Source organism: Pseudopodoces humilis, chromosome 8 (assembly GCF_049639895.1).
Source record: "Pseudopodoces humilis isolate 2021_Gansu_Grassland_sample_001 chromosome 8, ASM4963989v1, whole genome shotgun sequence".
In the NCBI taxonomy this organism is placed as follows: Eukaryota; Metazoa; Chordata; class Aves; order Passeriformes; family Paridae; genus Pseudopodoces; species Pseudopodoces humilis.
Window position 1 is genome coordinate 32,833,597 of NC_142207.1, and position 26,308 is coordinate 32,859,904.

Below are 26,308 nucleotides of genomic sequence, written 5' to 3' on the forward strand. Positions count from 1 at the left end.
TGCTGAAGGACCCTCAAAGATAGTGTGTTGTACCACCAACCTGAGTGCCCTTCAGTGGTCCAGTGGAGATCAATGACAAGTGGAGTCTTTCAGGTTTCAGACTGGAGCTGATTGATTCAGTCCAGGCTGAGGCATTATTAATATTTTATCCTAGAAGAGGAAAACCTAAAATTAAGGTAATTGCCCAATGGGAGTTAAGTATTTTTCTGTGCAAGCATCTGGTGGTCAGTAATTTGACATAGTTGTCTTCCAGAAGGGACATTGTATGTAGGGGCTACAAGTCTAGTGTACATGATGGAGTTCTGTAGGCAATGTTTGCCCAGCCCCTACATGTATGAAACTTGCCTATCAGATACGTGTTACATGGGTGACTGCAAATCCACCTGACCCCCAGCAGAAATGAATTACCAGCAAGGAACCCACATGTGTTCTAAATTTTTCTGTGATTTTGTGATGATCTGGCATGAATAATGCTTGTGTGTGTGAAGAGGTTGCAGCCATTCCCATGTGATGGTAAGCCATGCTCTTGTTGCATCCTATCATTCTTCTGTCCTTTGTGTTTTAGGATAGCAGTGTTTTCTGTGCCTGTTTTGCATGATGATCGGATAGTGCTTGTGGCAGAGCAACGCCCTGACGCCTCAGAGGAGGATAGTTTTCAGTGGATGAGCAGGGTTCTACAGGTAGTCAGTCTGTCCTTTTCTCTTTCCAGGTGAATAAGGCTGATGCATGAAATGAGAATATTAGAGCTTTTTTTTTCCACTAGCAAAACTTATCAGTGTAACCACAGTGAGCTGTAATAAGATAATTTTTTCAGGGTTGAGAATTAACAGAATTTTGTAAAATGTAAGACTTCCTTTCAGAATATTCTTTAACTTCCTGCTACCAGGATTCTCAAAGTCCTAAGGGTCATGGGTTTTGTTTGGGTTAATGCTACATGTCTCTTCTGATTTCATACTGAGAGTTACCTCTGAAAATATTCATAAGTATACTGCCAAGTTTATGAACAGCCCCAAAAGCTTTTTATCACTAACAACCTTATTCTAGTTTTGCAACAAGAAGTATAAAAACTTTTTCCCTTAATTATTTTACTGTATTTTCTTGGGGATGAAGGACAGGAGGAAGGGGAACTGTGATAGATCTGCATTTGCAGATTTTAGAATTAATCAGTTCTCAGGAAGTGAAAATGGGGAGATCAATTATGAAAGACTCTGGAGACAACTGAAGGGAGGGATCCAGAGAACAACTTAAAGGAAGTTTGCTCTTAAGAGTAAGGCAGTTGAGTAATACTGGTTTCTGTCTAATTTCACCTTTTTTATGTTTTTGGAGAGAATATCTGGTATTGGGAGAAAATATTTTTGTTTCTCTAAAGTGTCATAGCTAAAAGAGACACTTAAGATTTATGCAGCAAAGATGCTTCCCTCCTAAATTTTGTGACTTTTATGTTCTACTGTGCTTTTGTGATTGTGCCATACATGCTAAATTTGCTGTGATATAACTTTGGCTTTTGAAAATCTCTGCACTTTTTGCCCACTTTTAAGAGACTTTCCTAATCCCTGATGTGCAGGTGGCATCCCCTTGATAGAGGGCACAAGCAAAGTCCTGGGTCTGCTCCTGCTCCCATTGAAGTCATGGCACAGCTTCTATGAGTTCAGTGAGTGCAGAATTGGACCCTTTATTTGCAAATTGTGGTACAAGTAAAAATTTTAATGTTTTAAATGAATTGAATTCAAATTCTTGCTCTAGCTACATCCCAGTTGATAACGTGGAATGTTTTGGTTTTTTTCTTTAATTTCTGTGAAGGCAGTTGATAGCATTCACCAAGTAGGCGTGTACTGCCTTGCCTTGGTGCCAGCCAACACTTTGCCAAAGGCTCCACTCGGAGGAATTCATATTTCAGAAACGAAGCAGCGCTTTTTGGAGGGTGCTCTGCATCCTTGTAACGTCTTGATGTGTCCCCACACCTGTGTTACCAACCTGCCCAAGCCGCGGCAGAAACAGCCAGGTGAGGAAACCCGAGTATGTGCTGGTTCTGCCAGACCTGCGTTATACAGGGCACCTGCAGGCTGAAATGTTGCTTTTTCCTTAGGTTGTTTTTCCTCATTTTGCACTGTTCTTTTCAAAATGCAGATGTTGGTCCTGCATCAATGATTGTAGGAAACCTCGTAGCTGGCAAGAGGATTGCACAAGCCTCGGGGAGAGATGTTAGCCAGCTGGAGGACAATGACCAGGCAAGAAAGGTGACACTGGGGTCCTGGTATTATTAAATATTTTAATTAGCTTATTCAGAGTGACAGAAGACCAGCTGTGATACTCTGCTGAAAATAAACCTGGGGCACTTTGAGTGAATTTGAGTGTATCCTTTTTCTTCCCTTTTAGTTCCTGTATTTAGCAGATGTTCTTCAGTGGCGAGCTCAGACAACTCCAGATCATCCACTCTTCCTTCTGTTGAATTCCAAGGTAAGATGCACTTTAGGTCATACTTGGAGATTAAGACCAAAACAAAAGATTATTGAGTTTCTAAGAAAATTCCTTCTAGAAGTCTTTTCCTGAAATGCTGCAGATTATTTTAATGAAGCAGACAAAAATTGCTGTAGTAAGCAGCATAAATTTTTCCACTTCTGGAATTTTATGTCATATGTTTTATTCCACATCTGGAATTTCAGTATGTATTCTGCCTAGCTTAAAATGTTGCAGTAGTTGCATTTTCTGCTGGACTACAATTTTTGTCATATGAATGGAAGCCATAGTTCTGTCTTCATTCCTGATCACAAGGATTAACTATAATATATAAATCAGAAATGGAGGATTTCGTGATTAGAAGATCTAGAGCCTAAGTAGAGAGCCCTTGGGACAGTTTTGAAGTGAAATTTTCCAGGAGCAGGGGATACTGATGCCTTGCCCTGGGCTAGGCTCTGCCCTCAGAAAGGATGGCACATAGAGTGACAGTAACAGCCCAGGGACAAATTGGATCTGCCTTGTGCTGTACTGTACTGCAGACAGGAGTCTTCCAGAAAGTCTAGCAGCAGTTTTGGGGAAGTGAAAGATTTGTGGGTCTCATTCAGAATGGCAAAAGAGTTTAGGACATTAGTTCAAACTTTCTAACCTTTCTTTTGAGATTGTGCTTTAGAAAAATAACATGTTTCAACATCATTATTGTTGAATTGGTTTATTCTCTCAGAGTAAAGATTTTGAGGGAAGTTTTCTAGTATGAAGCAGCCCTTTCCCAGGTCACTTCAGGCAGGTTTTACTCTTGACACAGAGACAGTGCAAAAGGAAACACAAAACTTGGGCACAGAGAAATTACCTGTTGGTGAACACCTGTCTTAAATAGCTGAGGACTAATGAGCTACCTTGCTGTATGTCGATGTGTTCACATGTCTCCAGAAGAAACCCTTCTGGTTTATGCCTTTTCCTGTCAATATCCAAGTCACTGGGCTGCTGCTGTTCCTATAAAGGTTTCTGCTGTCACTTGTCTCCTGTGCAGGGTACTGTAGCCAGCACTGCCTCGTGCATCCAGCTGCACAAGAGGGCAGAGAGAGTGGCAGTCGCGCTGATGGAGAAGGGACGGCTGAACGTTGGTGACCATGTGGCCCTGGTTTACCCTCCAGGTAAAGCAACACACACAGCAAAACACACAATCACACAGCACAAGAAAAGAAGTTCTGGCCATTAATTGGATCGGAATAATTTTTGCTGGCTCTTAAATGCAAAACATTTTAAACTGAGTGTGGAACAGCCTGTTGATTTGAGGAGACACTTTGTGACAAATGTTTGTGTCTTAATAACAAAAATCAGTATGTATTTTGATTTTGGTGAAAGAGTTTGGCCTATTGATCTGATAAAAATGGCTTTAATTTCACAAATATCTTTTCCAGGAGTAGACTTGATAGCAACTTTCTATGGCTGTTTGTATGCTGGCTGTGTTCCCATCACTGTCCGCCCACCTCATCCACAGAACCTTGCTACCACTCTGCCCACTGTCAAAATGATTGTAGAGGTAGGTATGAGACATTCCTCTCCTCGTGCTTTATTTTGCTTTGTTTCCAATTATTTTCTTCATCTCTTCATCTTACTGGTTATCTCATCTGGATGCATGTGTGACTTTGAGAATGCACTGGTTTTATCAATGGTCTTAATGCTTTGCCTTTTGCAGGTCAGTAAATCTGCATGTATATTGACCACCCAAGCTATAATGAAACTGCTCAGGTCTAAGGAGGCTGCAGCAGCTGTAGATATTAAAACGTGGCCCACTATTTTGGATACAGGTATGATAGCAAAAATGGAAATAGTTTGAAGAGTGATGTATTTATTTTGCTACACCACAACTGCCTGATTGAGTGGATGTGTTGTGCATTGCATTTAAATAGCTGTCCAGAAACTGTAGGGGGGATCTGGTGATAATGCTGTAAAGATACATTGTTTGTCCAGTGCCTGTTTCCCAGAATAATATGGTACTCTCCTCTATTTATGTATTTTAAATAGATGATATGCCTAAAAAGAAGCTGGCTAATGTTTTCAGACCTACATCTCCAGATATGTTAGCATACTTGGACTTCAGCGTGTCTACTACTGGTATATTAGCAGGAGTAAAGGTACAGTAACAAGAGATAATCATGTTTTATTCTTTTACATTTATAAAGAAATATGTAAAACCCTTTTTCTAGAAAAAGGTTTCTGAGAGGTCCTCTTTTCCTCTTGCAGATGTCACACGCAGCTACAAGTGCCTTATGCCGCTCGATAAAGCTCCAGTGTGAGCTGTACCCATCCCGACAGATTGCCATTTGCCTGGACCCCTACTGTGGCTTGGGCTTTGCACTGTGGTGCTTGTGCAGGTATGGCTCTGGAGCTCTGGGTCTCCTCACGTGTGCCCAGCCTTCTCTGGAACCCCAGGGAATGGACATGGCTGAAACTGTCAAAGAAAGCCAAATTAATCTTTTTATCAGTAGTTTTGTGGTAAGAAAATCCATTTAAGTCAGTTACATTAGTAACTTCAGGTTTGCAAGTGGAATTAATTTGATACCAAATTCAAGGAAGAAAAGGACCTCACTGTCTGTTTCACATTAAGTAAATCCTTTTAAAGTCTTTCAAGATTAAGCAATCCTTTTAAACAAGACCTTTAAGGTGTTCATAAGCAATCCTTTTAAACAAGACCCTTAAGGTGTTCACTGCAAGATTGGTATGCATTAAGAAATACTGCTAAAGGAAGCAACTAAATGTTTCTTAAAATGAGTGAATCTTGACTTGGTTCAACCAGATACCAACTCTAATGCAGCACATCTGGCAAAGCTGCTATTTTTTTTGCCTTTTAAAACATGTCATATGCATTAATTAATTGAATTTTCATGTTCCTGTTGCTTCCTCTGCCCAGTATATATTCAGGTCACCAGTCCATCCTGGTGCCTCCTCTGGAGCTGGAGAGCAACGTGTCTCTGTGGTTGTCTGCTGTCAGCCAGTACAAAGTGCGTGTCACCTTCTGCTCGTACTCCGTGATGGAGATATGCACCAAAGGCCTCGGGACACAGACCGATGTTCTCCGGGTGAGTGGGCTTCATTTTCCCACATACTGACAGAAACATATGTGTATCTTTCTAAAAATACTTCATTTTGGCTTGGAGAAGATGAGGTTTTAAGTGTTCCCATGAGAGCCTTCCATTATGACTTGATTTTTGGGGAGTATTGAGTATTGCTGGAGGATTCAGCTTCCATGTTTCTGGTGGAGGAAAAAAAGAAGTCTTGTATTTTCAGTTTTAGTTATTTGTGCAAACTCTGTGCTGCTGGATGTTTTTGAGATTCTGGGCAAGCCTGTCAATTTATTTTTGTCTGAGACAAGAAAAAAGCCCAACACCAAACAAAAAAATCCCAGACAAATCACACACCAACTGAAGGAAAAATCCCAAAACCCACCAAACAAAAAAACCTCACCCGAAACAGCCAAAAGAAAAAGCCCCCCAAAACTCAGCAAGTCTTACTTACTTTCAGATTATCACTTGATACCAAAAGTGTTGAGTTCTAAAATGGATGTAATCTTCCCCAGTCCTGGAAGTGTTCCAGGCCAGGTTGGATGGGGCTTGGAGCAGCCTTATCTAGAGGAAGGTGTCTCTGCCCATGCAGAGGGGTTGGAATGAGGTGAGCTTTAAAGTTCTTTCCTTCCCACTCAAAGCATATGCTGTATGATTCTTCGATTCCTGACATCAAATACACTCTAATACATCTGTTTATTTCTGAGGGAAATCTCTCTGCTCAGATTTAATTTATTTAAAGAGGAAGGAGCATTCCCACAGCTGTTCATGCTCAGAGGAGCTGATGATGTCTGGGACACCTAAACTGCAGTGCTGGGAGCCAGCAGTCTCTGGTGAGCCCAGCCCTGTGGCAAAATTTTGAGGGATTTTCAGCTCAAAATGGTGAATGTGCATTGCAGCTACACAACATCTGTAGTGTTAATCCAGTTCATGTCTTACTCTGGTGCTTTCAAAGCCATTCTGTTGTAAAATACCTTGGTTTATTTCTAGAATTGCTGCCTTTGAAGTTAAAATGTTTGTTCTCTCCTCCTGCCCTCGCAGATGAAGGGGGTTAACCTGTCCTGTGTGCGCACCTGCATGGTGGTGGCAGAGGAGAGACCGAGGATCACCCTCACCCAGTCTTTCTCCAAGTTATTCAAAGACCTGGGCCTCTCTGCTCGTGCAGTGAGCACTACCTTTGGGTGCAGGGTCAACGTAGCAATTTGCTTACAGGTGAGGGTAAACTGCTTGTTCCTTACACAGAACCTCTGAGAACTTGGTAGAAAATCATGTTCAGCTGAATGGATTTCTTTTTCTAATGAACTAGAGCTCCATTGCTTGCTTGCTTCATCACCAAGTGAAACTAAGCTTTTTAATAACATTTTTAATATGGTATTGATTATGATAATTTCACTTTTCTATACTAGTTGACCAATTGATTTACTTTCCTAATCCAGAGGGTCAGTACTAAGAAACTGGTTTCCTTCCTACTATGCAGGAGAAGCACTAAATAAACAGCTTCCTGTTCATTAATATTACAAGCAGTGCTCTTTCTGTTTTTGTGTGATTCAGATTTTGTCTTTTGTATAATGTGGAATTAAACAGAAGACAGAATTTCACAAATAAGATCCAGGAAAATTGACAGAGTTGGCAGGGGTTTTTTTTATTTTTAAAGATCCCAAATGAATAATAGGAACATGCAAATATTTTTGTCTCACCTTGTGTGGACAAAAAAAAAAGTTGGACTGTTTTTTTACTTAAAAGTATGAAATTGGAAGCTTTGAGAGGGAGGATATGCCCATAAAGTATTCGGCCATGCTTCATAGTCTGGAGATAATGACATGCTGTGGGCCAGAACCACCTCTGATAGTTTAGTATTCAGCTGATAATAATCTTTTATGTGTAATTTAACCAAAGGAAGTCTAATTTTTCTTAACAAGGTATTTATTTTCTAGTCAGGAGATTTTTTAAAAATATATACATTATATATATATATATTATGTATATATTTATATATACAAAAATACATATTCCAAAACTTACCTGAAAAATCAGGTGTTAAGTAAGCATGGACTAGAAAATTGGAAAGCACCCTGAAGTTTGGAGGATGCTTGATTTAGTAAATAATGAGCTCAGGTTTCAGATGAGGCAGTAGCTTTGTATGTGGACAGCATCTTAGGGGGCACATGGATTAAGCACGTATAATTGTAAATTTAATTTCCAATTTTATTGGTATGGATTACAGTTAATAAAATAGGATTCTATGAAAATTGCTACTGTACTTTTGCAAAACTTTGTTTTTCCTTTTTTTTTTTTCTTCCTGGTGCCCACTAGATGAAGAAAAGCTTTTTCAACTCTCAGAATATATTAGAGTGTTCTAGGTTTCCTACAAGAGAGATAAGTTACTTAAATATGTTGCCATTTACAGTTGTTTCCTTAGTTTCTATAGTTTCTTTCACAATTAAAGGAGAAAGGATTTTTAACAAGACCAAGCTAAATGGTTATCAAGAAATAATTTCAGAGTAATTTTATGAATCAATACATGGAAAACCAGGAAGGATACACACGAAATCAAGATGACTGCAAATTAAGATTTTAAATTCATTGAATACAGCATTTCAACTCCTAAGTGTGAAATAATAGCTTTCCAAATTTCCTATGTAAATAGAGATTTCAAAAGCCTGTTTGGGATAAAGGGGTGGGAAACAGTTTTTCTGCAGAATACTGAATGGCAACATGAAAAGTACTCAAAAAAAAGCCTGGTGAGGAATGCAGGACTGCTGAGCAGTTAAGTTTCCTTTCATTTTATGCCTTTTTCATCTCTGTTTTCCATTCTTGAGCCCCTTTTTAGTGGAGAGGTTTTCTACTCCTTTCCCCCCATTCTTCCAAAGTGATACCTCCATATTTTAATTGGATTACACTTTTTTAATTAGATTTAAATGAATGTCAATTAATGACCTAACTTGTATCAAAAGCTTAAAAATTAGCAGGCAGATAAATACATGTCTTCCAACCCTGCTGATCTGGCTCACTGAGAAGGTGTTTCTGAAGCTGCTAGCAGTCTTACAGAAGGAGAAGGGATTTATTATAAAGCAATGTATGAGTTGCTGTAGCCCTCTTTTGTTCATGATCTGAGACTTGCATGTTTCCAAAAGAACTACCTAAAAGTGCCAAGCTCTTAAATAATCTGAAATGGAAATTTTCTTTTCATTCTTAAACAGTGTAAGTTTTGTTTTCTGTCTTACTGTGTGTATCTTATGTTTCCAGTGCCTCTTTGTTTGTATTTTCCTTTTTTCCCCTTTCTCTCTGTTTCCCACACTTTGATGGCCTCTGTTACTTCTGTTTGTGGTCCTGCTGTCAGCCAAACAGGCTGGGCAAGCTGGCTGAACAGGTATAGTGATGCATGTGTGCTTGTCACGTCCTAAAGTCCATCTGGTTCTGCAGTATTAGAGACTAGGCCCACACAGTTTTGTGCTTACATCCTTTTGCACTGCCTGTATGGGTTTTAGAGCAGGTGCTTACTCAAATGAAATCCTAAAAGCTGGATATTAAATTTAAAAAATTTGCAAATTTAGACTTACCTGTAATGCATACTTCACTTGTGCATTCATTGACTGATTCCATAGAAAGCAAAGGCTCTTCAGTAGTCACAGTAGAAAGGGGGGCTACTTTATTTCTTGTACATTAGGGAAGTGCTATGTAAGTGTCAGTAAAAAAGGGAGAGAAATATGTGAATTTATGTGGCTGTGAGAATGAAAGCAGGGTGTTGTAGCTTCTGTTGAATTTGTTTCTTCCTCCTTATTCTTAGGGAACAGCAGGACCAGATCCAACAACAGTCTATGTAGATATGAGAGCGCTTCGACACGACAGGTACAGTACATCTTTTGAATCCCTTAAGTACTACAGTCATTATCATATCTTAGGCAGCAGATGGGAGAAAATTTCCTGAGAGAAAAAGGAAAAAAAATTTAAAAAATCCTAGCCTCCAGTTGTTCTTAAAGTCTTGTACAAATGTATCCTCTTATTTTCTCAGGGTGCGTTTGGTAGAGAGAGGTTCTCCACACAGTCTGCCACTTATGGAGTCTGGGAAGGTGAGAGATTGAGTGTGATCCTTCCTCCTCACAGAATCATGGAGTGGTTTGGGTTGGAAAGGACTTTAAAGCTCATCTCATTCCAGTTCCTGTCTGCCATGGGTTGGGGGACACCTTCCACTATCCCAGGTTGCTCTAAGCCTCATCCAACCTGGCTGGCCTTGGACATTTCCAGGGGTAAGGTAGCCACAGCTTCTCTGGACAGCCTGTGCCAGGGCTTCATCACCCTCACAGGGGAGAATTTCTTCCCAATATCTACTCCAAACCTCCTCTTTCAGTTTTGAGCATTATGACACTCTTTATGTCCTCGTGGCCTTCACCTGGGCAGGGAGCTGCATCACCTGGATAAAGAATGTGTGGGATGAGCTTGGCTTATCACTACATGTCCAGGCGAACAGTTTATGACTGAGTAGTTAAAGTGAAGCCAGGTGCATGACATGAAACAATAGGATAAATTTCTACCACCAAAACAAATCTGAGGCCTTCATATGAAGGGCATTGTCTAGGTATGAAACCAACACTGCAAAACAGCTGCTCAGAGTTAAAATTATTTAACAAATTAACAGTGATAGGAAGAGATGGTTGGTATCTGTGGTGCAGAAAAAAGTAGTAAGAGAAGCAGACTCTTGACTTCTGATTAACTTTTATATTGATGAATTCATTTTTTTAACTTCTGTTTGCTTCTTATTTGAGATTCTTCCGGGAGTAAAGGTCATCATAGCACACACAGAAACTAAGGGACCTCTGGGAGACTCGCATTTGGGAGAGGTAAAGGTTTGGTTCTGTTGTACTGGGTTTATCAGCAGTGATGTGATACATCAATACCTCCTGTTAGATAAATGCCTTCCTTCCCCTGAGTGGGATGGCCAGGATGATCCCGATGTGGTACGTGAATGAACCCCACAGAGAGCTTGCACTGCATGCATTGCTGCACATGTGGCTGCACAGCACCAGGTGAGACCAGGGCACTAGTCTGTGTCTGCCTGGCAGCTAGAGCAGGTAGGGATGTACTCCCATCAGGGGGCAGCAGCAGTAGGTAACTTGCTGCTTGGTTTAATCTTTGTTTTATAGGCATCTTTTTGTTGTGTAATAAGATGCCCAGCTAATCAGTTAGCTTTCCTGTAAGCCAAATGCCTGGTTCATTTTTTTATGGCCTTTACCATCCCCCAATTACATGTATATAAAACTCCTTTTCTCTGGTCAGAAGTTAATTATTTCAGTAAAACTGGCATTTTGGAGCAGTCAAAATTGTCAGTGAAACGGATCTTTCAAATCAATTAACCATGCTGTCTGTGTCTGGCAAAATAACCTATGTTTATTCCAGTTTGGATTTGGTTTATCCCCTAGATATGGGTGAGCAGCCCACACAACGCTACTGGTTACTACACGGTGTATGGAGAAGAAGCACTGCATGCTGATCATTTTACTGCTCGCCTGAGTTTTGGGGACACTCAAACCATGTGGGCTCGCACCGGCTACCTGGGTTTCCTGCGCAGGACAGAGCTGACGGATGCCAGCGGAGGTGAGAGGAAACACCTGGACCTACAGGGGCACTTGTGTGAGGTTCCTAGGGGAAGCTGAGCCAGCAAAGACTGGGCTTTCCGGAAATTTATGCTGACTTCCATCACAGAAGACTCCTGAATTAAGGAGGAGATGTTCTGTCATTCATTTGACACGACACCAGTGATTTTGCAGTCTTTCAGAAGTTACAGGTCTAGAGGAGAAACTTTCCAGTATAGAAGATAAAGTTAATCTTGGGGGTTTTTTGAACTAAGCCAAGATGTCTAAACTTGGGAAAAGTTTATCTTCCATCTGCTCTGTTTTCTGTTGAGACAGAATACAAAGTAGATATTGCTCTTGATAATCATATATTTAAAACATAAATCTCTGAACATTCTAAGGGGTTTGAATACTTATAACTTAGTAACAAATGTGTATTGGTGGTTTTCTGTGATTGGACTTGAATGATGGTGTCTACATGAATAGTGTCAGTGTCCCGACTGCTGCCACTGAATAGTAATAACAAGTTTTTGTACCTTGCAGCTTTCTGAATAATCACAGAGATTTTTATCACCAGGGAACAATATCAGTTGTTCTTCAGTTAGTTTTTGAGAGGCTTTGTGCAGTGAATTAACATACAGTATATATGAAATGCAGCTTCCCAACACGATTCTTGCCTCCAGTGACACAACTGAGCAAGACAAGACTATAAAACAGTTAACAAAGAAAAAACAAAATTGAACTGAACAGAGTTACAAGGATGAATGTGAAGAGTGTGTCCTTCAAGTAGGGTCTAGCAGAGCTTTGCTTATTTAACCTGGCAAAGCTGAGGCTGAGCAGACGACAGAGTTGTTCTTACCATGGTAACTTGGGGGCTTAAGAAGCTGAGTAGAATTTTGCTGGCATGAGGACAAGTGGGTATAAACTGCTGTTAAAAAGAAAGAAAAAAAAAAAAGTTAAATTTGCGAATTTGGAAAAGTGGTTGTGTAGGTCAAAGAAGAAAAGTTCTCTGGTAAGAGTAGTAGAACAAAAAGATGCTTTAACGGTGGATTTTGCTTGTGTTTATGAACAGAGGTTACATTACTTGAGAGAAAGGACAGAACTGGATGACCCAGAAATTTTTTTCGTTGCGGTTTCAGTTGCTTGAAATCATAGGCAGAAGTGCTACATGAGCTCTTAACTCTCTCCAAATGCTAGAGCTTGTATTATAGACTCTCCTAGGAAGCACTGGGAACATCTTAGAATGTCAGGAATCAGCACTTACAAGTGACCGTGTTTGTCCTGTAGAGGTGATGATGTTGAAATGTGTGTGCTGTGTTGCAGAGAGGCATGATGCCTTGTATGTGGTGGGCTCTTTGGATGAAACACTGGAGCTCAGAGGAATGAGGTACCACCCCATCGACATAGAAACCTCTGTAATCAGAGCACATAAGAGCATTGCAGAATGGTAAGAACCACAGCATTATTCTTCTGTATCATTTTATTTATTCTAAAGCAGAAGAACTTGTAACTTCCTTGGGTGTGTTGGAATATACACGTGGGTGTGGTAAACACATCTCAAGATTTCATGGATGATTTCTTCTCACATGTATTATTCCAAATTGGCCCTCATGAGTTATGTGTATCATTGGCTGTAGGTCCTCTCCAGCCTCTAAGCCTTCAGGTTTAGTTGTAAGCTTTGGGAGGTCTTGTCTTTTTTTCAATCATCTCTTTTAATAACTTGTCTAGGTGTTTTTTTCTCCCCAATTAACACGTGTGTCCTGCCAACAGTGCTGTGTTTACTTGGACAAACCTGCTGGTGGTGGTGGTGGAGCTGGAAGGCTCAGAGCAGGAAGCGCTGGATCTGGTCGCGCTGGTGACGAACGTGGTCCTGGAAGAGCATTATCTAATTGTTGGTGTTGTGGTCATCGTGGATCCCGGGGTCATTCCCATCAACTCCCGTGGGGAGAAGCAACGGATGCACTTGAGAGATGGATTTTTAGCTGATCAGCTGGATCCTATTTATGTTGCCTACAACATGTGAAAACAGCAAATCACATCAAGGCTAAAGCACCAAAATCCAAGGGGCTTTCCTCATAATAACATTGGAATCCATGCTCTTGTTTTTAAAAGCTGTTGAAGACCTTAGGAAAATGGAGATACTTCTCTTTACATACAGCCCTTCATCTCCAAGATTGCATTTGCTTTCATAAACTCATTGTAAAAGTCACAGCTGTCTTAGGATGGAGAGTTTACTGGAATTCCTGAAGGAAGCTTATTAGAACTATCATGGACCAATTTTATTTGGGGGGGAAGGGGCAGAGGGGAGAGAATAATTATGAATGTCAGTACTTGATGCACTGCATAAAAGGACATAGAGTGGGGTGGGGAGAGAACACCAGCTGTGAGGAGGACTCGTGGAAACAGCACCCAAAGTCGTGAGTAACCATCCAGAGTTCACCTTCCATGTGACTGCAGTATATTGGCAGTGTCGGGGTTGGGGCATATCCTTCAACATTGCACACACCTCTACCACATTCTCTACTGAAAGGAATTTTGCACATATTTGAGATTTAAAAATAGAGCATTTTTATTTTAAAGCAGTGACTCATCCCTATTCAGAAGAAGCCAACCCATTCCAATCCTGGATTCAGTGTTAACAGTTATGCTGCTGTTCAGCTTTTTTGTACCAAGCAAAAACAAATACTGTAACAAGGTTACTTATGGTGCCATGCTGGACTCTGAAATGCTATAAACTTTATAATAAAATACAAAGTAATACCCAGTTTTAACTACTTGATGCAGGAGCCTTCAGTGCTCTTGCTCTTCTAACTCTATGTCAAAGTTGCTTGTTTTCATAGTGTTAGCTGTTCATTCCTGCCCTGCATAATGCCAAGGATTCGAAAATCCATTCCAAAGCCACTCTGAATGATTTGTATGTTTACAAAGCATAGGCTTACAAAGTGTTTTCCCTGAATATTCTGTGCTAAAACTTGAAATAGTAACTCTTTTTCCCCACCATCTAAAAACCTATTCAGTGTTAGTTAGCTTGAGCTGCTGTGGTACAAATTTCCTTTTTTTCTTTGGGACTGTATTTAAACTCTTTTGTTTGGGCTAAAATATCCAGTTGGTTGAGTCACAGTTGGACTAATTAAGGTTTTGAAGTTTCTGCCTGATCTAATACTGCAGTGAACCTAATGCAGAAAGAGAATATGAAGTTATTAAAATAATTCTGTGTTTGAAGGTAGGCACAAGATTAGTAAATAATTATTTTTATAGATTTCTTAAAGAGAGCTACATACATTTTTTTTAAATAATGCACAAGTTTGCAAAAGAGCCAGTTTATTCTGCAAGGCAATTCTGCCTGGATCAGTGCCTAAGAACGATGGATGTCAATCCCCTTATAGATCAGATTTATCCACGGTCAGATAAGCTCTGAAATCTTCAAGAAACAGCTCTCCTTTATAGTAGTTATGGGCCCTGATAGTGTTTACCTGTGGTGTATAATACAGCTGCATACTCTGACTGTAATTATGTACAGAACTTGTGTAACTTATTGTTTGAGTCCAGCAGCCTCCAGCAGCAGGCTGTGGGACACCCCTCCTACCGAAACAGCTGGCAAAAGGAGACAAGTCCCTAACCCCCAGTTCCATGTTGTAGTTTTTTAGCAAATAAAGCATTGTAAGACTTTTGTATTGAGATACTGATGAAAGTGATACAAGTTGCCTTGTAAAGTAAATCTTAAAACAAAAAGCTTATTAAACATTTCAAAACAGCTCTTGCCAATCTGACTTGATCAATGTTGAAACTTAAGCTGTTAGGTCAAAACCTTGACATAGCACAGTTCTCGCTCATATTACAGACAGTTTGATGCATTAAGAGCTTTTTCTGCAAAGCTTCACTGCAATTGCTTTGCAGGTAAAGCAGTTGTAAAGCTTGGATGGTCCTGAATTTCCTGTTTTGAACCTCTGCCAGGCTGCAATGCTGTCGTCACTGTGTCACACATGACATCACTGCCATGGGGCCAGCAGGGCACGGCTGTTAAGATATCACTGCCATGGCACAGCTAAGCAGCTGCTCCAGGCATGGCCGAGCCTTTCCAGGGCCTCTGAGCTCCAGCTCCAGGCACAGACTGGCCATGGCCCTGCTTGGCTTGCAGCCACACATCCACTGAAGTTTATGCGCTTGGAAAACATTGCAGAAGGCACCAGCTGGACAGGAGACCTGATGCCAGATCCAGGCTGATGACTGCCAGGGAGAAAGTACCAGCTGAAAAGGAAAAGCACAAGCAGAAGCAGCAGGACCAGGATGATGCCCTCCAGCAACTTCAGCAGGCTGACCCACAGCAGCCACTGCACTACCAAAATTCTCCGAAACTGTCAGGGTAAGAAGGTCCTGTCTCCAGGCTCTCCCCTTTGAGTCAGTAAGTCCTGTGGGCCCCTGTGTCCCCTGGGGAGGAATGATGAGAATGAAGAGGGGGTGTTGGGTGTAAGAAGGGTTGGGGAGGGCAAGAGCTGTACTCACAGGATCGCCTCGAGGACCAAGGATGCCCTGGAAAACTCAGGAGGTGAACGTGTCCCTGCCAGCCAGGGGAGTTAGGATGGGATGGGATGGAATGGGGTGGGGTGGCAGCTCCCGCCAAAGCAAGGGTAGACAGTACACTTTCTGTGGGATACACATACAGTCCCTCGTGGCACACATGAGCTGGGCGCCCAGGCTGGGCCGGCGTTGTTTTGTTATTTCCATTAACGACGGAAACCACACGCCTGGACTTTGGGGTGCACGGAGGCGGGGACAGCCGCTTTCGGGGCTGGCGCTGTTACCCAAAGGGACGGGACGGCTGTCGGGGTCTGTGGGGGGATGGCGCTCCTGGGGAAGCGAGCGCGGTCGGTGTGCCGGGGGCAGACACGCGGGACGGAGGGGCCGAGCCCCGGCCGCTGGCCGGGCGATGTCCCAGGGCAGGAGGGGCTGGGAGGAGACGGGGAGGGACGGGGACAGCCCGGGGACCGGGCCGGGAGGGGACAGCCCGGGGACCGGGCCGGGAGGGGACAGCCCGGGGACCGGGCCGGGACCGGGCCGGGACAGCCTGGGGGCGGGGCCGGGAGATGAGGGGGCGGGGCTTCGTCCCGCCCAGCGCCCCCATTGGCTGCCGCCCGTGAGGCGATGTGGGGTCAGCCGGCGTGGTCGCGGCGCTGCCAGCGGGAGCGGCGATGGCGGCGGGCGCTGTGTGGGTCCTGGCGGTGGGATCGGGATCGAGAGCGGGAGCAGTGGGTGGATCCCACCCGATCGGGTGGGGGTCAGTGGGTGGGTCCCGGCTGCGGGATCAGGAGCGGCGGTGCTGGTGAACGGCGGGGTCCCGGCGGGGTGGCGGCGGCCGCGGCTCACGGTGCCCGTGTCCGGCAGGGAGGTTCGGCGGCGCGGCGGCCCTTGGCGCTCGGCGGCGGCCACGGAGCTGCCGGCCTGGCGGCTGCGCTGCGAGGGCGGGCGGCAGCTCTGGCGCTACCTGGGCGATGGCGATGTCGAGGAGCGGCGAGCGCAGACAGCGCTGGAGCAGCACAGCCTCGGGCTGGACACGGTGCGGGGGCCCCGGGCCGGGGCGGCGGGGCCGTGCCCGGGGCGCACCGCTGAGGTGCCCCTGACTCCCCGCAGGGCGCGACGCTGCAGACGCTGCCGGCGGCCGGCTCGGCCCGGGAGGCGGCTCGCAACGGGATGCGGTTCTACGCAGCGCTGCAGGCTGAGGACGGGCACTGGGCGGGCGACTACGGCGGGCCGCTGTTCCTGCTGCCAGGTAGGTCTGGGCACCTGCCCGGGGGTGAGTGCCCCGTGGTTCGGCTCTCTGCAGTGCCGGCCTCTCTGGTTCTTCTAGGTCTCCTCATCACTTGCCACACCGCCAAAATCCAGCTGCCCGAGGGGTTCCGGAAGGAGATGGTACGCTACCTGCGCTCTGTGCAGCTCCCGGACGGAGGCTGGGGCTTGTGAGTAGCAAAGATACTTCTTTGAGTGACGGCAGCTCCCAAGGTCCCAGGACTTGGAGTTGCTGTCAGATCTGCCCAGGCTCGGGGAGGAGGACTCAGCACCTGTGATCGGTGTGGGTGGTTGGTCTTGCTTGTACAGCACTCCAGGTACACTCTTTGTCAGAGGTGGCCGTAGCATCGGGTCTGGCCACACCTCAGGGACACTATATCCCAAAGTATCATGTGTGACAGGGTAGTGCAGAGCAACGTTTTTTACTGTATTAGTTCCTTCTTTTCCAAAGTCACCTTTGGTATCCCACTTCACCCTAACAAAGACAGCTTTGTGTAGTGGCTTGTGTCTGGCTAATGGCAATAGCTGACTAATGGGTGTGATGTTTCTGTATATGCTCCTGGCAGACATGTGGAAGACAAATCAACAGTGTTTGGCACAGCCCTCAACTACATAGCCTTGAGGATCCTGGGGATTGGACCAGATGATCCTGACATTGTGCGGGCCCGTGTCAACCTGCACAGCAAAGGTCAGCCATGGTACACTGGTGAGAGAGGTCTGGTGAGACCTGAGGGCTGCAGGGAGCACTGGGGGCTGCCAACTAGTGGAAGAACTGTTGTTCTTACTTGCCTTTCAAGGCAACTGCATTTTCAATTAATGATGGGAAGCTGTGTTGCATTTTTCTACCATTGCCTGCTTACCCTGTTTTGGGACATGTATCCCAGCCTGAGTAGAGTGCTCCCAAACATGGGGAGAAGTGGGCCCTGTGATGGGGAAGAAAGTTGGGAGCTGGCATGGCTGTGTTAACCCTGAAAGCTGATACTGTTTTGTGCAGGAGGTGCTGTGGGAATCCCTTCCTGGGGCAAGTTTTGGCTGGCTGTCTTGAACGTTTACAGCTGGGAGGGAATGAACACGCTTCTCCCAGAGATGTGGTATGTGCCCCCTCACTGTGGAGAGAGGAGGCAGTCTCAGTCCTGCCACTAGCCTCGACCCAGAACTGTCCCAGGCACTGCCAGGAGCAGGAGGTGCTCAGGCTGCTCGTCAGCTGGGAGCCAGCAGCAGGCCAGCCAGTAGGTGGATAGCACTGAACACTGCATCCATGGGAGATGCCAGAGTGCAGCTCTGGTAGCATTTCCCACAGGGTCCCTAATATATTAATGTGGTCCCTGCCTGCCACCAGTATTTCCAGCAGCAGAACTGGACCCTACCAGGAAGGGACAGCCACATGTACCCTCTCTGAATCTTCACAGGGCTGCTGGATGTCAGAGGGGGAAAGTGTCTGACACTATCCCTGGAGGAAATCAGGGGCTGCACAGTACCAAGGGCTGCTGGTGCTTTGTCAGCAAATGCCATTAACTGTGGCCTTCAACATCCCATGTGACTGAATTGTCTTCTCTCCTTCCTCTTTGAGCTTGAGTTCCTCCCTGCCCTGTGTCAGCTGGGCCTGGAGTGGTCTCAGGACGGAGTGTCCCTGTTGGAGGGGGAGTCCGAGCAGGGCCAGGCTGTGTGTATATCCCCTAGTGTAGGGGACAGGGAAAGGCCTGCCCTGCTCTGGGCATTCTGCACATCTCTCCAGTGGCCCTTGCCTTCCTTGTTCCTCACAGCAGCTCTTTCTCTGTTGCAATCAGGCTGCTTCCCACATGGTTTCCAGCCCATCCGTCGCGGCTCTGGTGTCACTGCCGCCAGGTTTACCTTCCCATGAGCTACTGCTATGCTAAGCGTTTGTCAGCAGAAGAGGATGAGCTTATACGGAGCTTGCGGCAGGTAAGGAAGGAGCTGATCCTGCTGGACAGGGGTACATGGCTCCATGACCACCTGCTGTGCTGGCCATGCCCTTGTGAGCCAGCCTCTGGCTTGCCAAGTGGCAGCTCTCATAAGCTGCACAGTCTCTGTCAGACAGCAGAGCCAGCTCCCAGCAGTAACTGCCCTGGGTGCTTGCTCCTGGCTGACCAGGCTGCCCTTTGCTGTCCTGTGCCAGGAGCTCTATGTGCAAGACTACGCCAGCATAGACTGGCCAGCACAGAGGAACAATGTGGCTGCCTGTGATGTGTACACCCCACACAGCTGGCTGCTGGATACTGCCTATGGTGAGTGCAGGAGCTGCTGTGAGGAATACTGAAGCTCCCTTGTACCCTCCGAGCCCTTTAGGGTCTACTACCAGCTACTAGTGTATGCCCTGCAGCTGGGATGGAGACAGGAATTATGTGATCCGTGGGGTTTGCCCTCGCTGAGAGCAGGAGGGCCTTGTGCCCATGTCCTCAGGCCACTCTGGGGCAGAGCTTCACATTGTCCTGATGCTTAATCTGTTGTTGTGTGAATTCAGGTGGCCACAGCAAGTGAATCTGGCTGCACAGGGTGGGGTTTTTTTCATTGCATGTCCCTTTCTTCTCCTGTAGCCATCATGAATATGTATGAAGCTCACCACAGCACTCACCTGCGGCAGCGAGCCGTCACAGAGCTGTACGACCACATCAAGGCTGATGATAGATTCACCAAGTGCATCAGCATCGGGCCAGTAGGACACTTGCTGTTAATCCTTTCATATCTCACCCTTTGTTCTTTAAGGACCAGCTTGTGCAATTGTGGCATGTAATAATCACCAGATCTCTCTCAACTCCTGCTGCTCCTGATGCTCAAGAGCTTAAGGCTGACAGGGCACAGGAGATGCAGAGGCCATGAGGACAGCTGTGGCCCTGGTGAGGAGTATCTGTCCTTGAGGTCCAGGGAGATGATCTGAGAGGAAGCTCTGGAGTAATCTCATGGCACCTAACTCAGCTATGCTGGGTGATGCCAAAGGTGGAGCCATTGGGATCAAGGCTGAGAGAACCTCTGGATGGCTTTGTGTTGAGTGGGAGGGATGTATGTCTCTGGGACTGGAAGAAGCTCTATCCAGAGTAGTGACAATGCTCCTCTTGGCAGATCTCTAAAACAATCAACATGCTAGTTCGCTGGTTCGTGGAAGGGAAGGACTCCCCAGCTTTCCAGGAGCATGTGTCCAGGATCCCTGACTATCTCTGGTAAGGGCTGAGTGTGTCCCATCTGGCACAGCACACCATGGCTCCTGACTTGCCTCCTGGTGCTCCCACTGTGCCTGTGCTGCAGCTCTGCTCTCTCCTCCCACAGGCTGGGCCTCGACGGCATGAAGATGCAGGTGAAGTGCTGTAGGAGCTCCCCTGTGACTGAAGGGACCCTGGTGTGCTGGGGCAGCCCATGGAGTAATGGGATAGTGTGTTCATCCCAGGCCTGAGCTCATGGTGTCTCACTGCTGGTGCCTGGTGGCCTTCTCAATGCCACTTCCCCCAGATGTGCCAGGAGGGAGTACTGTCTGTCCTGTTTGCTTTCCTGTGGCTGGGAGCTGAGAGGCCTCCATTCCCTCCATCCTCATGAGTCTTGGGAGAAGGGCAGGAGAAAACCAGGCCCCTTATCCTGTGTGTTAGCTGAGCTCTGCCTCTCTGAGCCATTGTGTCCAGCTGTTCCTTAATGCTAGCCACCTCTCCCGCCTTAGCTGTGCACAGAGCAGACTGAAGCAGCTGTCTTATTTCATTCCTATTAATTCCCTGTTTCATTCCCTTGCTATCCCTTGACATGCTGGATCTGTCCTCTCTGTGCCAGCATGTCAGCCGTGATGCAGGGTGACACTGGGGGTAATGCAGGAGGAATGTGCTGTCCCTTAGTCGCCACAGCTGGGTCAGGCTGCTGCTAGCACCTGCCTCTCACTACCTGTTTTCTCTCTTCCAGGGCACAAACGGATCCCAGCTCTGGGATACTGCTTTTGCCATCCAAGCCTTCTTGGAGGTAATGCACCCTTCAGTGCTACATGCTGCCTTGGGAAAATGGTCTCTGCTCATGAGTCCCCAAAGACCAGAGCTCCTGCTGTGCACCCCCTTGGAGCTCTGTTCTGGCCTGGCATTCTGTGACCGAGCTGGCAATGTCTGGCTACAGCTCCTTGCTGACTGCTCACTGTGCATCTCTGTTTCTAGGCAGAAGCCCAGGAGATGCCTGAATTCACCTCCTGCCTCCAGAATGCCCATGGGTTCCTCCAGTTCTCCCAGGTGAGCAGAGCTGGTCAGTGGTGTCTCACATACTGGCTGTGCAGGCTTGACTGTTTCTCAGAACCCTGTTGGATGCATCTGTTGCCTTCTGAAAAGAGCTTCTGAAGGGCTGACTAGCAAAGTCCCAGGCCCAGCCTCCTGTTTTCTACTCCCTGTTTTCAGGGAACCGTCTTTGAAGCTTGGAGAGGACCTTGGCAAGGCCCAGGAGTGCTTGGGTTGTCTGCCTGAGCTTAGAGAGGCTGGAAAACTGAAAGCTTAGGGTTATTTGCCCTTCATCTTGTCTGGTACCAACACATTTGAGGCACTCTTCTGGGAAACCCAGTATCATTCAATGGTGACTGTATGCGTTCAGCTTCTGCTGGCCAGGCCAGCAGTGGCTCAAGGTGAGGGTCAATGTCACCAGCAGCTTGGTGCATATGCGGTCATGGGTCTTGTTCATGGTGCTGCCAACAGGAGCGTTGAAAGCAGGTGGTTCCCTGGCAGGCAAGCTCCCAAAGGGGACTTCAGCAGCACTTGCTGAAAGTAGGCCAAAAGGTGATCTCTCTTCTCCCTGCTCCACAGCTGACCACTTTCCTGTCTACTTCCCTCAGTGGAAGGCGGGTACTGTCCACTTCCACATGGTTCTGTACCTGCAGTGGTTTCAGCCCATGGTCCTGCAGCCAGGCACCTCCAGGCTGCCCTCACTTGTTTCTTGTCTCCTGCAGATCCCAGAGAACCCACCCGACTACCAGAAATATTATCGCCATATGAACAAGGTATGATGGCTGGGCAGGGGCATGAGTGGGGCAGGGATTTGGGCAGAGGGAACAGGAATCAGGGGCAGCACCTGCTCTCTTCCAAGAATAGAGTGGCTGAGGGAAAGTGATCCTGTTCCTTAAGCCTACCTGATTGTTTTCCAGGGTGGCTTCCCCTTCAGCACGCGGGACTGTGGCTGGATTGTGGCAGATTGCACAGCGGAGGGGCTGAAGGCAGTTATGCTGCTGCAGGAGAAGTGTCCCTTCATAGCCAAGCTTGTGCCTGCTGAGCGCCTCTTTGATGCTGTGAATGTGGTAAGAGCTGCAAAAATTTGGCCAAGCGACATGCAGGACTGTAAGAGAAGCCAAGGCCCAAGGAACTGCTAAATCTAGTATTAGCTCTGGTATTAGATCTGGTTAGATCTGAGCTAGTAAGAGGCCTGGTGTGGCAACACTGTTGTGATTCAGAGCTGCCTATTTTACCTGATGTCATGTGATGGCCCAGATTGGGCCTGCCTGCCTGTCATGGTGGTTTGGGACCTGGGTTTTCTGCCAGCCCCATAGACCTGTAGGTCTGACTTTGTCCTCAGAGCTGGCTTGGGGCCAGACTGGACTAGTACTCCCCATGAGGTTGTCCCACCCCACTCTCTCCTTGTCTGGGCAGTTGCTGAGCATGAGGAACTCAGATGGAGGCTTTGCCACTTATGAAACCAAACGAGGAGGCCACTTACTGGAGCTGCTGAACCCCTCGGAGGTGTTTGGTAAGGGGAGCTGTGGGGCTTGGCTGTCCTGCCCACTGTGAAGGGACAAAGTGGCCTGGGCTGAGCATGCCCAGTGGGTGCCTGACAGGGGATGTGTGTCCTGGCTCTGAGGGACAGGCCAGCAGTGGGCTGTGGCACTGATACCCACTGCCTGCTGGCAGGTGACATCATGATTGACTACACATACGTGGAATGTACATCAGCTGTCATGCAGGCACTAAGACACTTCCAGAGCCAGTTCCCTGAGCACCGAGCCCTGGAGATCAGGTGAGGAGGCACTGAGATGAGAGCTGGGCAGGGGAGAAGACAGGCTTACTGTCCTGAGCTGCCTGTCATGGCCTCCTGAAATATGTAGCTGCCTGTCTGCATGCTCTTGTCTCTTGTGCCTGTCAATAATGGGACCCATCAAAGCCTCAGAGGGGCTGATGGAGCCCCCAGTGAAGCAGACACTGAGTTTGAGCTGCTTCTGAAGTGGATGGCTTCTTTCTTGTCCAGGGAGACTCTGCAGAAGGGCCTGGATTTCTGTCGCAAGAAGCAACGAGCTGATGGGTCCTGGGAAGGGTAAGCAGAGATCCCAGCACTCAGCTGGCCCCAGTGTGAGAGGGATCATCATGGCAAGCGTCCCTGGCTGGCAGGATCTGTGGGAGGGGAAGTAGGGGCTGATCCTCCTCTAGCTGTTGTGCTTTGCTCTCAGTTACTCAGTTTGCTCTCAGCCCAGGTAGAACAGGTACCTTGTGCATTGCACAAGACCCAGAGAAGTTTGGGGTGGCTCCAGCTCCTGTGGTCCCAGTTCTGCTGACACTTGAGTTAGCTGGGAGTGGGTGCTGGTGGGAGTGGGTATGGTTGGGCCATAGGGGAAGGCAGGCTGCAGCTCTGTGCCTGGCTGTGCTCTGCTGTGATCACAGCTGTGTTGCAGCCTGCTTCTCCCTGGCGCCTTGCACCCCTGACAGTGCTGCTCTCCCCTTCTTCCTAGGAGCTGGGGGGTTTGTTTCACCTATGGCACCTGGTTTGGTCTGGAGGCGTTTGCCAGCATGCAGCACACATACCACAATGGGTGAGAAGGGGATGTCTGGGTGCCCTGCCCCTACCTACCTCCTGGGCCAGGGTAGGACTCCATGGTGGGGCTGGCTGGATGCCCTGGCTGCACATGGACTCTTCTGCTTCAGGGACTGCTCCTCCCAAATCCTGTGCCTGCAATATGGCCAGGGCACTTGCTGCCTGACCCTCAACCTCTCGGGGCAGTGCTGGCCACAGACACCGCTTCTCTTTGCAGCTGAGAACTGTGGGCATCCAAACACTGTCTGTCCACAGTCCTGTCTTGATTCTGCCCCCCATCTCTGCAGGACTGTGTGCCGAGAAGTGGCCCAGGCCTGCCAGTTCCTCGTCTCCAAACAGATGGCAGATGGTGGGTGGGGAGAGGATTTTGAGTCCTGCGAGCAACGCAAGTATGTGCAGAGTGCTGAGTCACAGATCCACAACACCTGTTGGGCCCTGCTTGGACTCATGGCTGTCAGGTAAGAGGAGCCCCACCGGGCTCCAGTGTTCAGGGAAAAGAGATGCAAGCTGGGTTGGGTGGCCTAGGGCCTGGCTAGTGTGATCCAGTGCAAAGCAAAGCTTTTGGTCATGACTGCAGGCCTCCAGCCTGGGAAAATGGTGCCATATTCATATCTAGTGTCTTGGGGTTGTGGGGAGCCCTTCCCAAAGCACTCAGCATGCCTGGGGCAAGCTTGGGGCAGCCTGGAGGTGGTTGAGTTCCCCAGGCACATGGAGGAGGGTTTGCAGATGGTTTGGACAAAGATGCTTACATTTCCCTTGTGCTTTGTAGGTACCCTGACATCAGTGTGCTGGAAAGAGGCATTAAAGTGTTGATGGATAAGCAGCTGCCCAATGGGGACTGGCCTCAGGTACATCTTTAGTCTTTCCGAGGTTCCTGAACATGCAGCAGTCCCCTGTCACTCATACCATTCTGCTCTCTGTTTCTCTCCCAGGAGAACATTGCTGGGGTGTTCAATAAGTCATGTGCCATCAGTTACACCGCGTACCGCAACATCTTCCCAATCTGGACGCTGGGGCGATTCTGCCGGCTGCATCCCAGCAGCCCTCTGGCTGGGCAGCTGCCAGCCAGAGCCAGACCCTCAGCTGAGGCAGGGCAGGAGGAGCAGGAAGCCCTGTCTGCTTAAACCTGGACCTCTGGGGATGCCATGACCCTGGACTTGTCTTGGATCCCGGTGTCTGCATGGGGCCATGGCGGTGTGTGCTGCATGGGATATCTCAGTGCTGACCTTAGCATGTGGACTGCTTCCCCTGCCAGGAAGGGGCGCTGCACTGGTGCTGCAGAGCCTCTGTGTGCTGTTTAACCTCTTCTAAACATTCCCTTTCTAAGTTTTTTTCCAGGTATATTCTCCATCTCCAGATGGGGAGTGAAGTGCCTTTTCAGACCATTTTTAAGATCTGACAAAGCTGCCAAACTGTGCTGTATTTGACATCTGGACAGACTCTCCTAGGTTGAAAGGCTGCCTTTATTGTCGCAGGCTGTCTGTCTATACCAATAGTGTGGGATTTGGGGTCTTCCCTGTGCCCACCATTGGGGGTGGGGGGAGGCACTGCACAATCCCTGCCGAGCTGACCTCTGTACTGTGGGTGCCAGTGATGGCCTTTGAATTGCTTGCTCTGCTCTGGAGCCCATGCTGGGAGGGGAAGGACACCTGTCCTCCCCCAGCTGGTGGCACCTAGCTTCTGCAGGTGAAGTCACTACCAGCCCTTGGAAAAGGGGCAGCTGAAGCAGAAAGCTGTGAGGTGGTTGGCACCCTGGCACAGCCTGAGCCCCAGGGCTCCAGCCTTCCCCCAGCACAGGCCATGGTGCTGTGGGGCATTCACAGGTCATTGTCAGAGCTGGATATCAGATGGGATAATAAATTGCTAAGCGTGATGCAAGAGGAACTTCACTGTGTTTTCCTTTCTGTCTGCTAGTGTGTGTCCCAGGCAGAGGGGAGCTGGCACAGCAGCCTCATGTCACATGGCTTGGGTTGCCTGTCCCCAGAAGTATGAGCACTGTATCTACCAAACCATGCTGGGAGCCTGTGCCTCCTCTAATGCATTTAGCCCCAGAAAAATTTAATTAAAGAAGCAGCTCACTAAACGGGAACGATCACTTCCCTCATCCTGCTGCTTACACTCATGTAGATAAGCAAGATAGAGAAATTTATTTATTTGAGAAGATTCAACTCAGGCTGTCTCAACCCAGCCTGTCAGGTTTAACGTGACGTGAGCATGACTTGACAAAAAGCTTTAGACTTAGTAATACCAGAATAAGGAATCACCCCTGTGCAGGGAAGCAATAAGGAAGAATATCTGCTTTAGGGCATGAAACACAGCAGGTTCTCTCATCCCAGAGTTATCCCTATCTTCTACACTTCCCTAGGTTCCTCCCAGGTTCAGCAGGGAAAATCACTGCTCACACCTGTCCATTCCCTTGCCCAGCAGGCACCCATCTGTGTGTGGACATGAGCTTCTGGCCACAGCCAGCCAGGCAGCAACCGGAGCATTGGGCACCAGACGCTGGGCTGATGCTTTCTTCCATAAAGCAAGAAAAACAGTCAGAAGAACACAAGGAAATTTGACAGTATATCTCTAAGAATCTAATCGTCCTGTGAAAGTCAACTTTCTTCTCTAAGAGATGTTTACATTCTTGTCTCTTGGGAAGATGTTTCGTATGATTATGGGTCCTCT

The 26,308-nt window shown here is 47.3% G+C and overlaps 2 protein-coding genes across 3 annotated transcripts in view; both read left to right on the plus strand.

Annotated features, from left to right (window-relative positions):
* DIP2A (DIP2 acetate--CoA ligase A) overlaps nucleotides 1-14,844 on the plus strand; it is a 73,620-nt gene extending 58,776 nt beyond the window's left edge. The window contains exons 22-38 of one of the 2 annotated variants that reach the window (XM_005528922.3): nucleotides 566-680; nucleotides 1,801-2,002; nucleotides 2,128-2,237; nucleotides 2,377-2,457; nucleotides 3,485-3,608; nucleotides 3,876-3,997; nucleotides 4,154-4,265; nucleotides 4,483-4,592; nucleotides 4,702-4,832; nucleotides 5,369-5,537; nucleotides 6,561-6,731; nucleotides 9,307-9,368; nucleotides 9,532-9,589; nucleotides 10,283-10,357; nucleotides 10,937-11,111; nucleotides 12,413-12,536; nucleotides 12,860-14,844. In XM_005528922.3, coding sequence (XP_005528979.2) covers nucleotides 566-680; nucleotides 1,801-2,002; nucleotides 2,128-2,237; nucleotides 2,377-2,457; nucleotides 3,485-3,608; nucleotides 3,876-3,997; nucleotides 4,154-4,265; nucleotides 4,483-4,592; nucleotides 4,702-4,832; nucleotides 5,369-5,537; nucleotides 6,561-6,731; nucleotides 9,307-9,368; nucleotides 9,532-9,589; nucleotides 10,283-10,357; nucleotides 10,937-11,111; nucleotides 12,413-12,536; nucleotides 12,860-13,112 — 2,194 coding nt within the window. In that variant the 3' untranslated portion in view covers nucleotides 13,113-14,844. The remainder of the gene's footprint in view (nucleotides 1-565; nucleotides 681-1,800; nucleotides 2,003-2,127; nucleotides 2,238-2,376; nucleotides 2,458-3,484; nucleotides 3,609-3,875; nucleotides 3,998-4,153; nucleotides 4,266-4,482; nucleotides 4,593-4,701; nucleotides 4,833-5,368; nucleotides 5,538-6,560; nucleotides 6,732-9,306; nucleotides 9,369-9,531; nucleotides 9,590-10,282; nucleotides 10,358-10,936; nucleotides 11,112-12,412; nucleotides 12,537-12,859) is intronic. The other variant, XM_088058707.1, reaches the window with a different exon arrangement.
* A 1,651-nt stretch (nucleotides 14,845-16,495) lies between these two features.
* LSS (lanosterol synthase) lies at nucleotides 16,496-25,519 on the plus strand. Its single transcript, XM_014257744.2, has 21 exons — nucleotides 16,496-16,643; nucleotides 16,718-16,856; nucleotides 16,935-17,043; nucleotides 17,440-17,561; nucleotides 17,868-17,964; nucleotides 18,661-18,796; nucleotides 19,011-19,119; nucleotides 19,429-19,547; nucleotides 19,952-20,049; nucleotides 20,156-20,183; nucleotides 20,771-20,827; nucleotides 21,013-21,084; nucleotides 21,789-21,839; nucleotides 21,984-22,133; nucleotides 22,483-22,579; nucleotides 22,741-22,846; nucleotides 23,075-23,140; nucleotides 23,553-23,633; nucleotides 23,923-24,093; nucleotides 24,405-24,483; nucleotides 24,568-25,519. The coding sequence occupies exons 2-21, from the start codon at nucleotides 16,778-16,780 to the stop codon at nucleotides 24,757-24,759; spliced, it is 2,019 nt and encodes a 672-aa protein (XP_014113219.1). The 5' UTR covers nucleotides 16,496-16,643; nucleotides 16,718-16,777; the 3' UTR covers nucleotides 24,760-25,519.
* The last annotated feature ends 789 nt before the right edge of the window (nucleotides 25,520-26,308 follow it).